General features: G+C 47.1%; 1 protein-coding gene across 4 annotated transcripts in view; it reads left to right on the forward strand.

Moving 5' to 3' along the window:
* The first annotated feature begins 8,696 nt into the window (after positions 1 to 8,696).
* Positions 8,697 to 15,604, forward strand: part of GIT1 (GIT ArfGAP 1) — a 57,033-nt gene continuing 50,125 nt past the window's right edge. For 3 of the 4 annotated variants that reach the window (XM_083379710.1, XM_083379711.1, XM_083379713.1), the window contains exon 1: positions 8,697 to 8,917. In XM_083379710.1, coding sequence (XP_083235836.1) covers positions 8,866 to 8,917 — 52 coding nt within the window. In that variant the 5' untranslated portion in view covers positions 8,697 to 8,865. The remainder of the gene's footprint in view (positions 8,918 to 15,604) is intronic. The other variant, XM_083379712.1, reaches the window with a different exon arrangement.

The raw sequence follows: 15,604 nt of genomic DNA on the forward strand, positions 1-15,604 counted from the left end.
CATTTACATCTGGGGCCAGGCCATGACCCACACCAAGCCACCAAGTAGCTAGCTAGGCAGACCCCTAGATTGGACAAATGCCATTGCTGGCATTGAAATACCCTCCGTTGTTAGAGGCTTTGATGGAATCAGTTAAGGCTGCTAAGACAGTAATCCAATTTAGAAGAATCCAACGGGTGTTAATCTCAAATTGACATTAATCATTCACTCAGACTTCGGAATAATGAGTTTCTGTGTTCTGTTTTCATGGATTAGGGAAGGATCATCTTCAAACAACATTTTGCAACCTTGATCTCTTTTAAGATGGGTGGACTTCCACCCATCTTAAAAGGGCCAAGGTTGAAACGCTATCTTAAAGAATGGGACATTAATTTCTTTTCGGCATCTAGTGAGGCCGGTAAGACAACAAAGGTCAATTTTGTGTGTATTTATTTACTTATATGTGTTTATTTAATTTCTGTAGCCACCTTTCTAAGCAAAGGAGTCTGAGCAGCTCAAAATTCAAAGCATATATAAACGGATATATCTTGCATTGATAGAGATTGATTCAGAAACAGAGCTTGTTAAGGATTGTATGATAAAATGGGCCCAAAACATCCAGGAAGTTATTACAATGGACACGTGGGAAAAGATCTGGGTGAGAAACGTAAAATTTACACAAGCTCAAAATCTAAGAGAGAATTTTTACAAAATGTTTTATAGATGGCATTTAGATCCTAAAAAGCTTGCAAGTATGTATCCGAATTATCAGCCTAAATGTTGGAGGTGCGGTGACGAAGACGCAACATATTTTCACATATGGTGGACATGTAAGAAGGTTAAGGCTTTTTGGATAAAAGTCTGGTGGAATATGCAGAAGATTCTTAAACAGAGGATAAAGTTTTGTCCGCAACTTTTTTTGTTGGGAATAATTGCAGACGCTACAGTTGTGGACACCAAGTTGATGTTGAACTTAATCACGGCGGCAAGACTTTTGATAGGCCAATATTGGAAGAAAGAGGAACTGCCGACCGTAGAAGAGTGGACTTTAAAGGTTTCCGACCTGGCAGAGATGGCGAAGATTTCGGCCTATTTGAAAGATCATTCGCAAGAACGCTATATTATGGAATGGAGAAAATGGATTGAGTTTATCCAGAACAAGTATAGGGTTAAGAAGTTTTATGTAGCATTCGAATAAGTCTTCTTTCGTTTTTCTTTTTCCTTTTTTTTATTCTAGTTTTTTATATATATTTAATATTGTTAAGGTGTGTCTTATCCTATATAAGCTAGAGAGTGATGGATTTTAGAATTTATAGTTGTTAGTATATGGTTGTTTATGATTGCCTTTTTATATATATATACCTTGTATTTAGCTCTGGGAAGTCGGGGGGGGGGAGGGAGAGGGGAAGGGAGGGAGGTTGGGGGGAGGTAGGGGGGGTAGTAGGGAGGGGGAAGGGGGGTTTTTTAAAGGAAAACTGTATTTTAAAACTTTTCAATAAAAAAAAAAGAAAAGAAAATTCAAAGCATATATTACAATTAAAACTTTAACAACCACATTAACACAATAAAAACGGTAAAAAGCATTGGAATCAGTACCAAACCACCCCCCCCCCACAAAACAACTTATTCTCTTTTATTCTCTCGTATTATCCACCTTGGATAATTGTACGAAACTGGAGACACGGGAACTGTAACTCATCCTGAGGTAAATTGCAGCTTTAAAATGCCTGGACTTCAACTCCCAGAATTCCCCAGCCAGCCGCAGGGAATAATAATCCTTAATAAAAGTATTGAGGGGGAAAATGTCAAGAATTGTGCACAGCAGATAGAAAAAAAAGGTCGCCAAAGGAGATCACGTGACCGCGGGACACCGCAACCGTCATAAATGTGAGTCAGTTTCCAAATGTCTGAATTTGATCACGTGACCAGGGGGGATGCTGCAACGGTCGTTAAGTGTGAAAAATGGTCGTAAGTCACTTTTTCCAGTGTCATCGTAACTCTGAACACTCACTAAGTGAATGTTTTAAGTCAAAGTCACCCTGTATATATAAGAGAAGGACAAATCTCTGCTTGGTTTGTACTATTATATGCAAGTTGACAACACGGGTCTGGATGGGGAGGAACAGACTTCAACTCAACCCCGACAAGACTGAGTGGCTGTACATTCCGGCATCCCGGGACATCCAAAATGTTCCATCTCTTTCTATGGGGGGTGAGCTCTTACCCCCCGTGGATAGGGCTCGCAACTTGGGAGTCCTCCTAGATTCACGGCTTACCCTGGAAGATCATATAGTGGCCGTGACTAGGGGGGCTTTCGCCCAGGTTCGCCTGGTGCGCCAGTTGCGGCCCTATCTGGACTGGGATGCCCTGTGTACGGTCACTCATGCGCTCGTGACCTCTCGCCTTGACTACTGTAATGCTCTCTACATGGGGCTTCCCTTGAAGACCACTCGGAGGCTCCAACTGGTACAGAATGCGGCCGCGAGAGTTGTCTTGGGAGTTTCCCGGTACTCCCATGTTACACCTTTGCTCCGCGAGCTGCATTGGTTGCCAGTTGTCTTCCGGGTGAGGTTCAAGGTTCTGGTAATGGTCTTTAAGTCCCTACATGGCATGGATCCGGAGTACCTCGGGGACCACCTGCTGCCAGCGTCGACTCCCCTCCGCCCTGTGCGTTCCCACAGAGAGGGCCTCCTCAGGGTGCCTCCGGTCAGGGAATGCCGTCTGGTGGCCCCCAGGGGGAGGGCCTTCTCTGTGGGTGCTCCGGCATTATGGAACCAACTGCCGGTTGAGCTCCGGATGGCATCGGACCTCCGATCCTTCCGTCGCGGGTTGAAGACCCACTTGTTTGAATTAGCTGGTCTGGCCTGATGGGGAACATTAGGGTTTTTTAATGGGTTTTTATTATTCTATCATTGTTGTATTTTAATTGGGCATGGTTTAATTCTCTTTTAATTTTTGTATAGCTATTTATATATGCCCTGTGAACCGCCCTGAGTCCCTAGGGAGAAGGGCGGTATAGAAATCAAAGAAATGAAATGAAATGAAACCTAAGTCAATAAAAATGACAGCCATTATTAAAAAGTACAAGGGGGGAAGGAAGAGGATTTACATAAACTTTAGGAGTTAGAAAAGAGAAAAGCAGAAATGGGGGGACATGATAGCAGCATTCCAATATTTGAGACGCTGCCACAAAGAAGAGAGCAATCAACTTATTCTCCAAAACACCAGGACAAGAAACGACGATGGGAAACTGATCAAAGAGAGAAGCAACCTGGAATTAAGGACAAACTTCCTAACAGTGAGGACAATTAACCAGCGGAACAGCTTGCCACCAGAGATTGGACAGTTACTTGTCTGAAATGGGATAGGGCAGGGGTAGGCAACCTTGGCTCTTTGATGATTCATGGACTTCAACTCCCAGAATTCCTGAGCCAGCATTGCTGAGGAGGAAGGGAGAGGTTTCCATGCTGAGCCATGCTGGCTCAGGAATTCTGGGAGTTGAAGTCCACGAGTCATCAAAGAGCCAAGGTTGCCTACCCCTGGGATAGGGTCTCCTGCTTGAGCGTGGGGGTTGGACTAGAAGACCTCCAAGGTCCCTTCCAGCTGTGTTCTGATTGAATTTTAAGCAAGATAACTTTATCTTGGCTTTATTTATTTGCTTCTTTTAAAATTGATGGTAAATTGCAGCATTAAAGTCATTTTTGGTTCTTCGCTGATTTTCTTTTTCGTTCCAAGGAAATGTGAGAAGAAGAAAAAAAAAAAGAACATGTCATCCAAACCCAGAAAATTAGGTTGAGTAAACCAGGTTTAATTAACCACAGGTATGTGTGCTGCAAACCCGGGCAATGAAATTAAGACAGATTCTGGCTTAGCACAAATAGCAAAATTAAACAGTGACCTGAAATGACACTAGCATTTTCCATCTCTTTGGGTGTTAATAATGCAGCCACACATCTGTTTGAAGTCTCCAGAAATAAATGAATGAGCTATTTTGCTTTAATTTGAACAACAGCACAGCAGCGATTCCAATCACCAAGGGGGGAAAAAGGAGGGAGGGGGTTGAAAACTCCAGTCCACCTCCTTCCCCCCCACCACAAGTGGGAACCCTGTTGAGGCTCTGTTGGGGGACGTCACCCCATCAAAGGGACACCCCACCCCCCCAGAGATCAGTTTCAAGAGATCCAGACCGGTTCAGCACCATTGGCCAAGCTCCTCCTATCTAGGGAAATAACTGTTCCCTGGTGCAGAGGTGGAGTGGGCAATTCGGAATGGCTAGCTAGCTGTTTATTTTTATTTTTACTTCCTAGTTCTAAACTGCCCATCTCCCTCAAAACCTCTCCCAGTTGCTTTTCAATGGGAGAAGACACTCCCAGGAAGAGATGAAAGAGATAGATAGATAGATAGATAGATAGATAGATAGATAGATAGATAGATAGATAGGCAGGCCGGCCAGCCGGCCGGCCGACCAACCGACCGACAGACAGACAGACAGACAGACAGACATGGATAGATATGGATGGATGGATAAAAATAGATGATAGATGATAGATAGATAGATAGATAGATAGACAGACAGACAGACAGACAGACAGACAGACAGACAGACATGGATAGATATGGATGGATGGATAAAAATAGATGATAGATGATAGATAGATAGATAGATAGATAGATAGATAGATAGATAGATAGATAGATAGACAGACAGACAGACAGACATGGATAGATATGGATGGATGGATAAAAATAGATGATAGATAGATAGATAGATAGATAGATAGATAGATAGACAGACAGACAGACAGACAGACAGACAGACATGGATAGATATGGATGGATAAAAATAGATGATAGATAGACAGACATACAGACATGGCTAGATATGGATATGGATGGATGGATGAAAATAGATAGATAGACAGACAGACAGACAGACATGGATAGATATGGATGGATGGATAAAAATAGATGATAGATAGATAGATAGACAAACAGACATGGATGGATGGATGGATAAAAATTGATAGACAGACATGGATAGATATTGATGGATGGATAAAAATAGATGATAGATAGATAGATAGATAGATAGATAGATAGATAGATATGGATAGATATGGGTGGATGGATAGAGAGAAGATAGAATGAATAGAAAATTTAGAATAAGAATTAGAACGGAATGGGATGGAACAGAACAGAACAAAATGAATAGAATAGAATAGAAACTTTATTGCAAATAGGATGTTGTTGTTAGTTGTGAAGTCGTGTCCAACCCATCGTGACCCCGTGGACAACATTCCTCCAGGCCTTCCTGTCCTCTACCATCTTCTGGAGTCCCTTTAAGCTCACGCCTATTGCTTCAGTGACTCCATCCAGCCTCCTCATTCTCTGTCGTCCCCTTCTTCTATTGCCCTCAATCTTTCCCAGCATTAGGCTCTTCTCCAGTGAGTCCTTCCTTCTCATGAGGTGGCCAAAAAATTTGAGTTTCAGCTTCAGGATCTGGCCTTCTAAAGAGCAGTCAGGGTAGAAGAATGGAATGGAATGGAATACAATACAATACAATACAATACAATACAATACAATACAATACAATACAATACAATACAGAATAGAGTAGAATACAGAATACAGAATGGAACGAAACAGAACAGAATAGAATAGAGAATAGAGAATAGAGAATAGAGAATACAGAATACAGAATACAGAATACAGAATAGAATAGAATAGAGAATACAGAATTAGAATACAATACAATACAGAATAGAGTAGAATACAGAATGGAATGGAACGGAACAGAACAGAACAGAATAGAATAGAATAGAGAATACAGAATTAAAACAGAACAGAATAGAATAGAATAGAATTAAAATAGAATAGAATAGAATAGAATATGGAATAGGAATAGAATTAGGAATAGGAATAGGAATAGGAATAGGAATAGAATGGAATGGAATAAGAATGGAATTCTTTTATTGGCCAAATGTGATTAGACACCCAAGGAATTTGTCTCCGGTGCATAAGCTGTCATTGTACATACGAGCAACAAGTGATCGATCAGGGTTATAATCATAAAATACAATCAACATAAATCATAAGATACAACATTCAGGGATAGTTCATAGGATACTAAATAAGCAATCAAAATAAATCATACTATGATACTAAATAAAACAATATTAATCGTAAGATACAAGTAACAAAGAAGAAGAAGAAGAAGAAGAAGAAGAAGAAGAAGAAGAAGGAGGAGGAGGAGGAGGAGGAGGAGGAGGAGGAGGAGGAGGAGGAGGTATTAAGGAGAAACTTCCTGACAGGGAGGACAATTAACCAGAGGAACAGCCTGCCACCAGAAATCGTGGGCGCTCCATCATTGGAGATTTTTAAAAAGAGGCTAGACAGTCACTTGTCTGGGATGGCATAGGCTCTCCTGCTCAAGCAGGGGGCTGGACTAGAAGACCTCCAAGGTCCCTTCCGGCTCTGTTCTATTCAAATAGGATGAATATTTTCAATTACAGGTCCTCAACTTTGGACCACAGCGGGGACCAGAATTTTCATTGCCAAGCAAGGCGATTGCTAAGTGAGTCACGCCTGATTTTACAGCTTTTATTTGCTACGGTTGTTAAGTGAATCACTGCAGTCGCTAAATAAATCACATGGTCATTAAGTGAATCCAGCTCACCTCCCCCCACTGACTTTGTTTGTCAGAAGCAGGCTGGGAAGGTTACAAACGGTGACCCCGTGACTCCAGGAGAGTGCGATTGTCGTAAATGTGAGTCCGTTGCCAAGGGTCTGAATTTTGATCACGTGATCACATGGGGATGCTGCAACGGCCGTAAGTGTGAGGACCAGCTATGAGCGACTTTTTCCAGGGTTGCTGTCACTTCAAATGGCCGCTAAACGAATTGTCGTACTTTGAGGACTCGCTGTTTCTGCCTGCTCTCATAATCCAAGAAAATGACCACGGGTCTTAAAGGGCAAGAAAAGTGTAGAAAATTTAATTTGTGTATTTATTTATTTTTCATTTAGCCTGTGGTGTCTACAGAGGTGCTGCAATGTGTAGCAGATTAAAAAAAAGTGAGAATTAAAAAAGGGGCCAATTAAAAGAAGGTGAAGGGTTAAGCTAATTGGAGAAGTGACTTTGTGAGAACTTTAAAAACCCAGTGTTGATTTTTCTTTCTGCAGAGCAGAACAGCGAAAGAAACCACTCATTTTTAGATTTTAATTTTTTTTTTGCAGAGGATATCAGGCCTGAGAGCGTTCAGTGAGAACGCCATTCAAACGCCCAAAAACCCCACCCCCACCCCATGCGGGTGTTCGCCCGTCTCCCTTTAGGACCCAGCGGCGTCCCCGCCCGAGCCCCGATGACGTCATGCCCAGCTGCCCCAGGCAGCCCAGCTCATTTGCATCGCGGGGGCGATGACGTCACCAAGAGCAGGACATCACTTCCTCCTCCTCGGGCTCGCCCCCCCTCCCATTCTTCCCCCTCCCCCACGATGGACCCAACCCGCAATGCAAAAGTTCAGACCAAATCAGGAGGGGAGGGGGGCTTTGCATCAGAATAACAATAATAATAATAATAATAATAATAATAATAATAATAATAATAATAATAATAATAATAATAATAATAATAATAATAATAATAATAAGAAGAATAAGAAGAAGAAGAAGAAGAAGAAGAAGAAGAAGAAGAAGTAGTTCCCCCCTTGCAACCCCGAGGATTGCCAAAGAAATAAACACGGGTCGTGCACGCCGCACGTGTGAACGGCCCTTCCCTCCCCCCGCCTAAACAAGTTCGGCAAAGTCCACCTGGCCGCCGGAGGAGGACAAAACCCGGGTCAAGCACGTGCGAATGGCCCTCCTGCCCTTCCGCGCTCACCCACCCACCCACTCCCCCCCCATCGGCTGGGGCTCATGGGAGTTGCAGTGGGGGAGACTGAGGGGCCCGGTGCCTTTCCTGGAAGGAAAACCCCTCCCCCAAGTATAGTCGGGGTTCAGGGTGCGAATTATGACCCCAGGGTTCAGATGACAAGACACCCCCTTTCTAAACCCCCCCAACTCCCCCAAACAACAATCTTGGCTCGGCTTAAAGACCCCCGTCGCTGGTGCGTCGGTCGATCGGGGGCTGCGGGGAGCCAGCTTAGCCAGGGGGGGGGCTGCCCGGCGCTACCCCAAGCCGGCGCCCACGGGCACCCCGGGGCAAACAGAGCCTCCCCAGCCAGCGGGGCCCCCCTCCAACCTAGACCGGTGTTTGCCAACCTTGACGACTTTAAGGTATGTGGACTTCAATTCCCAGAATTCCCCAGATGGCTGGGGAATTCTGGGAGTTGAAGTCCACGCTTCTTAAAATTGGCAAGATTGGGAAACGCTGGCCTAGGCCAGCGTTTCCCAACCTTAGGAACTTGAAGATGCGTGGACTTCAACTCCCAGAATTCCCCAGCCAGCTGGCTGGGGAATTCTGGGAGTTGAAGTCCACGCATCTTCAAGTTCCTAAGGTTGGGAAACGCTGGCCTAGACAACCGCGCAGCGCAGCGGAGGATCGGGCGCTGCAAGGCGGGCAGCCGGCCTGCCAGCCCCCGGGACGCCCCCGCAGGCTCCGCCCGACAGCCCGGCGGTGGAGGCGGCTCGGGGGCGCCCCGCTGCCCGGCTCGCTCCGCCTCCGGAGGGCCGGCCCTGCGCTCTCGCCGCCCGCCTGGCTTCCTGCAGGAGGGGCAGCCGCTGCGCCCGCCGCCGCTGCTTCTGCTGCGCCCAGCCCGGGAAGCGGCGGCTGGCCGGCGGAGGAAGAAGAAGAAGAGGAGGAGGAGGAGGAGGAGGAGGAAGGAGAGGCAGAAGCAGCAGCAGCAACAGCCCGGGTGCGGCGGGCGCAGGCTGGCTGCGCGGCCGCTCAGGATGGCGCGGAAGGTGGGCCGGGCGGAGGTGTGCGCCGACTGCAGCGCGCCAGGTGAGCCCCGGCGGGGGAGCGGGCCTGCGGCTCGGCCCCTGGCCCTGCCCTGCCCTGCCCTGCCAGGTGCGGCGGGCGCCGCGTTGGCGGACGAGGCTGCAGCTGCAGCTGCTGGTGCAGAGAGAGAGAGAGAGATGCGCCCGTCTCATCCTCCTTTCCCCGGAGGATCCCGGCGCCCCCTTGCGCGGCTCCGCTGGCCGGCCTTAAGCCGGGTCCCCAGGCCGGGAGGAGAGGGGGGTGGGTGGGGGAAGGGAGGGGGTCGCCCTGGCTCTGCTGCGCCCCCGCCCCCACCCGGCCTGCCCCCCCCCCTCCCGCCCCTCCAGCAGAGGATGCTAGGCCTGCCGGCCTGGCGGACCCGGAGGAGACCCGGGCCGTGGCTGCGCGGAGCCTTCCCTCGCGCCGTCTCTCCCCCCCCACGTCCCTTTATATTCTGGATTTTCCATGTATATATATGTGTGTGTGTGTGTGTGTGTGTGTGTATGTATATGTATATGTATATGGTATAGGTATATGGTATATGGTATATGGTATATGTACAGTATATGGTATATGTATATGTATATGTATATGTATATGTATATGTATATGTATGTATAGGTATAGGTATAGGTATAGGTATAGGTATATGGTATAGGTATATGGTATAGGTATATGGTATATGTACAGTATATGGTATATGTATATGTATATGTATATGTATATATTTGTCCATTACCCCCCCTCCTCTCCTCTCCCCTTTCAAGTCTCCACTTGGCAGAAAGTAGAGCGGGGCCTGTGCCCGTGATTGGGGGGGAGGGGGAGGGTGTCCCCCCCTCCTTCCCCGTGGGCAACCTGAAAAGCCGCCTGTAACCGGCTACTACAACTCCCATGTTTCCCCACCCCTCACCCACCCGCTCATCTGCTGGGGTTGGTGGGAGTTGAGTTGGGGGAGCGTTTATAGGAGGAAGGGAGAGAGGGAGGGGGGTGTCTGTTTCCGCAGGGAGACTTGGCACACCTGGTTTTCTGCTTGGGGGGGTGTGGGGAGGGGTGGCAAGTGGCAGGTCACACTGCCTTTCCTGGAGGGAAAGCCCCTCCCCCCCAGTTAAGAGGATTTGTGGGTTCTTGGCTTCAGGTGCAAGTAAACCCCCACCCCACCCCAATTCTGGACTGGCTTTTTAATCGTTCTCTTTCCTTTGTCGTCCGAATTTTGGCCTTCGGTTTAGGTAGGCCAGGGAGTGGAGTCCATCACAACAGATGCAGCATTCGAATTCGAGATCGCGCTCCTTTTGGGCCCACCCTGGGGACAAGAGGAGTCCAGGCCTGGTTTCTTAGCAGTGATTGTAGCTCTTTTAGTGTCCTGTGTTTTGCATGGTTGCGTTAGCTACAACGTGCCCAGGCCATTTGCTAAATATAAATTATTATTATTATTATTATTATTATTATTATTATTATTATTATTATTATTATTATTATTAACATCCACTTCTACCTATCCCAGGTCCTTGGTAAGGACTCGATAGGCAAAAATGCCAAATCCAGTCTGAACATCTGGCTGACTGTACAAATTAATAATAATAATAATAATAATAATAATAATAATATAGGAAAGGATGAATTAAGAGAAATGGGGCTCTGAGTCCTTTCTAAAAATGTGGATTATGGGGTTGTTAGTACCTTCATTGCTTCCTTTACTGCCATCCTGGTGGTGTGTCGTGCAGACTCAAGCCTGTGTGGTTTGTGTGAACCTCACATTTGGGAAAACGTAATCGTGATTTCCTGAGACCATCAAAACCTCCTGGGGAAGGAGGCTTGGCACAGTCAGGAAGGACCCCTACACACACACACACACACACACACACACACACACACACACACATACGGCAAAGGTTTCCCTCTTGCGTCTGAACCCCTCCTTTGATGTGTTCACAAAGACTCCATAACTACAGGGGATCCGTTTGTTTAGTCACACGGGTAGGCAACCTTGGCTCTTTTATGACTGGTGGACTTCAACTCCCAGAATTCCTGAGCCATTAAGGGGGATCTATGGCCCCCTCATGACTGGTGGACTTCAACTCCCAGAATTCCTGAGCCAGCATGGGGTAACTATGGCCCCTTCATGACTCGTGGACTTCAACTCCCAGAATTCCTGAGCCATTAAGGGGGATCTATGGCCCCCTCATGACTGGTGGACTTCAACTCCCAGAATTCCTGAGCCAGCATGGGGGAACTATGGCCCCTTCATGACTGGTGGACTTCAACTCCCAGAATTCCTGAGCCAGCATACGGGAACTGTGACCCCTTCATGACTGGTGGACTTCAACTCCCAGAATTCCTGAGCCAGCATGGGGGAACTGTGACCCCTTCATGACTGGTGGACTTCAACTCCCAGAATTCCTGAGCTACCATGGGGGAACTGTGACCCCTTCATGACTGGTGGACTTCAACTCCCAGAATTCCTGGCTCAGCATGGAAACCTCTCCCTTTCCCCTCAGCATGGCTGACTCAGGAATTCTGGGAGTTGAAGTCCACCAGTCATAAAAGAGCCAAGGTTGCCTACCCCTGGTTTAGTGACTGTTCGAAGTTACAACAGCACTGACCGTTGCAGTACTCCCTGTGGTCACACGATCAAAATTACCAGCTTGGCAACTGACTCGTATTAATGACGGTCGCAGCGTCCTGGGGTCACGCGATCCCCTTTTGCGACCTCCCAACAAGAAAGTCAATGGGGGAAGATGGGTTTGCTTAACGACCAGGTTGCTAATTGATGCAGTGATTCACTTAACAACCGTGGCCTGTAAAATGGGGCAAAACCCACTTAGCAAAGGTTTTGCTTCGCAGTGGACCTTTTGGGTCCAACAGCGGTCGTACGTCGAGGACTACCTGTGCATTCAGCGCTGGGAAAAAGGGGAATAATATTATGCAAGTAATGTGAATGATATATACCTTGTAGGTGTTGATGTGAATGAACAAGCTTGCTGGGTGGTCTGTAAGGGGAGAAGCGAAGTGGGGCATCTTGAGGGCCGCGTGATTTCAAAAAAGGATCATGAGATCCAGTGTATCTAATAAGGGTCCAAATGGAGGGTTGAATCTGAGCATGTCTGGGTTTCAGCCTTGTCTTAAGCCGTAACGAGGGGGTTTAGATCTGGGTTAGGGTGAACCTTGATTTAGCACTTTATAAGCCACAGTTGATGATGCAATGGATAAAAAAGTGACGTGTGTGTGTGTGTGTGTGTGTTGTGTTCCTATGTTACAGAAAGCCATCCTGGGGTCTGGGTCTGCTTTTGGCTACTGCAACTCAGTCTGTGGTGGTTATTAAACAACAGAAGAGAATATTTGCGGCTCAGGGCTGACCTGTGGTCTCCTGGGTGCTCTCTGAGCTGGGTGGGTTTCTTCCAGATGTTTTGTGGCCCAACTAGGCAACATCAGCAGTGCTGAAAGGGATTGTGGTTTGTGGAAAAGGAGCAAGGATGGGAGGAGGAGGAGGAGGAGGACTGTGGGGTCCTTAATGCTGTCTGAGCTTGTTTGTTTTCGTGCAGACGTTTCATGACCCAACTAGGTAGCATCATCAGTGCTAGAAGAAAGGGGAGTTTGTGGAGAGGAGGAGGAGGAGGAGGAGGAGGAGGAGGAGGAGGAGGAGGAGGAGGAGGAGGAGGAAAGTGACTGTGGGGTCCCTGGTGCCCTCTAAGCTTGGCTGTTTTCTTGCAGGCGTTTCATGACCCAACTAGCTAACATGATCCGTGCTTCTTAACCAAACTCTTCGATGGAGGGTTGATAAACAGATCCTAGTTACTTCTTCCAAAAGCCAGACTTAAAAATCTGCCATCTTGGAAACCAGGCCTCTCGAGTAGACTCTCCCCACTCTGAGCAGCCCAATGGGCAGCATATAAATTTAATAAATAAATAACAAGGTGAATAAGTAAATACTCCGGCAGTGTGGATTTTGAAGGCCCTCGGGGTTTCTGCACTGCTCCGTTTGCCTTGGAGGACAAAGCATCCCTCCTTCTCCCAGACCCCCTCCCCATGATTAATAATAATAATAATAATAATAATAATAATAATAATAATAATAATAATAATAATAATAATAAATCATTAATAATAATAACAACAAGATGATGATGATTAAGAAGTTGGTAGGGACCTTGGAGGTCATCTGGTCCAACCCCCTGCTCAGGCAGGAAACCCTAAACCAGAAAAGACAGGAATCCCCACAATTGTGCTGGCTAGGAATTCTGGGGGTTATAGTCCATGCCTGAAGAATGGTGTAGGCTGGTGTTTTTCAACCTCAGCAACTCTTAAGATGTGTGGACTTCAACTCCCAGAATTCCCCAGCCAGCATGGTGATTGCAAAGGATACTGGGAGTTGAAGTCCACGCATAAAGAACAGTCAAGGCTGGTCTTTCTCAACCTTGGTAACTCTAAGATGGGTGGACTTCAACTCCCAGAATTCCCCAGCCAGCATGGTTGAAGTTGCAATCCACAAATCTTAAAAAGTATGACTGACTAGGGAATTCTGGGAACTGTAGTCCACCCATCCTAAAAGTTCTGTGAAGTTGAAAAACACTGGCTTAGACTATAAAACGCTTGAAGCCAAGAGACCTTTCCCTTACAGCAGGGGTGTCAAACTCAATTTCATGGAGGGCCGCATCAGCATTGCGGTTGCCCTCAGGGGCAGGGTGGGTATGGCCAGGGTGGGCGTGGCCTGCTGGGTGGGTGTGGCTAGAGTGCGTATGGCCTACTGGGTGGGCGTGGCCAGCTCTACATCGTTCGCATCAAGGGTGCCTATGGGGGCCTGGGCAGGAGTGGGACAGACCTGAGGGTCTCTGGCAGAAGGAGGGTCTCTGGGCCAGGGCCAAGGCAGTGGGGGCCGTTCCCTCACTCTTTCCAGGATGGCTTCGCGGGCCGCATGAAACCACTTCGCGGGCCGGATCTGGCCCCCGGGCCTTGTGTTTGACATGTCTGCCTTACAGCTTTTGTTGTTGTTGTTAGCTGCGAAGTCGTGTCCGACCCATCGTGACCCCATGGACCACGTTCCTCCAGGCCTTCCTGTCCTCTACCATCTTCTGGAGTCCATTTAAGCTCACGCCTCCTGCTTCAGTGACTCCGTCCAGCCACCTCCTTCTCTGTCGTCCCCTTCTTCTCTTGCCTTCAACCTTTCCCAGCATTAGGCTCTTCTCCAGTGAGTCCTTCCTTCTCCTGAGGTGGCCAAAGTATTTGAGTTTCAGCTTCAGGATCTGGCCTTCTAAAGAGCAGTCAGGGTGGATCTCCTCTAGGACTGACCGGTTTGATCGCCTTGCAGTCCAAGGGACTCGCAGGAGTCTTCTCCAGCACCACAGTTCAAAGGCCTCAATTCTTTGGCGCTCAGCCTTTCTTATGGTCCAACTTTCACTGCCATACATTGCAACTGGGAAGACCACAGCCTTGACTATACACACTTTTGTTGACAGGGTGACGTCTCTGCTTTTTAGTGTGCTGTCTAGATTTGCCATGGCTTTCCTCCCCAGGAGCAAGCGTCTTTTAATTTCTTGGCTACAGTCCCCATCTGCGGTGATCTTGGAGCCCAGGAAAATAAAATCTGTCACTACCTCCATTTCTTCCCCATCTATTTGCCAGGAATTGAGAGGGCCGGATGCCATGATCTTGGTTTTCTTAATGTTTAGTTTCAAGCCAACTTTTGCACTCTCCTTCTTCACCCGCAACAAGAGGCTCTTTAGTTCCTCTTCACTTTCTGCCATTAGCTTTTGTTTTACAAACCTCCAAATATGCCAAGGGCACTAGGAGAATTGCAAATCACCTTGATATTGTTTAAAGTTTCCATTATCTGGCCTCCTCCTCCTCTCCCTCCCGGCTAAAAACTTCCAGCAGTTGTAATAACTGAAGAGGGGAAAAAAATTACATTTGCACAGATAATCTGCTTTTCACTCCCTTTCATAGTAAACTTGCTTATGTCATGGGCTGTTTTTTTTTTAGTATTGTGGGGGAGTGCCAAACCTGCAGAAAAGGGACAAAACCTGGAAGTTGATTTAACTGCTCATTCTCTGCCCGTGGTGATTTAAAGGTCTTTCTCAGGCTGCATGACACACAAACTTGCACAAACACACTGGCAGGCCCACCTTATTTAATGTACTCATCTGAAGAGCTGCAGAGGGTTGGATCATGAGAACTGAAAACACGGGGTGGCTTTTTCAGGATTTTTTTTTTAAATTGAGCTGTTTGATGAAACCCCTGGAAAAAAACCACACACACCGTATTCTCTCCATAACCTTGGCAGCCACGGATGCTATGGTTTTTTCCAGGAAAGGCTGGGTAGCCAGCTAATAAACGCTGAAAGCAGGAAACCAACTTGTGTGGTAGGAGAGATATTGCTGAGGTCAACAAATCCCTTGTTAGCAGCTTCTGATAAATTTTAAGAATCCTGCTGGGAGGCCTTGGGATTTTAAGCTGTTTGGGATTTCGACAAGGGACACGTGGTACTCCAGGTTGTTGTTTCTTGATTGCATCAATCACACTGATAAAGTCTTGAACTTTTTTTTTTCAAATCAAGGCCTGGTTTTGTTTCAATTTGATGGCAAAATTTCAAAGCAGAGTTTCTCAACTGGCAGCCGAAAGATAGGTGGACTTCCACTCCCAGAATTCCCCCGCCGGCATGCTTTAAGAGGGGTGGGCTTCCACTCCCAGAATCCCCCAGTCAGCATGCTTTAGGAGTGG

This window comes from Vipera ursinii, assembly GCF_947247035.1.
Source record: "Vipera ursinii genome assembly, chromosome: 1".
Classification (NCBI taxonomy): domain Eukaryota; kingdom Metazoa; phylum Chordata; class Lepidosauria; order Squamata; family Viperidae; genus Vipera; species Vipera ursinii.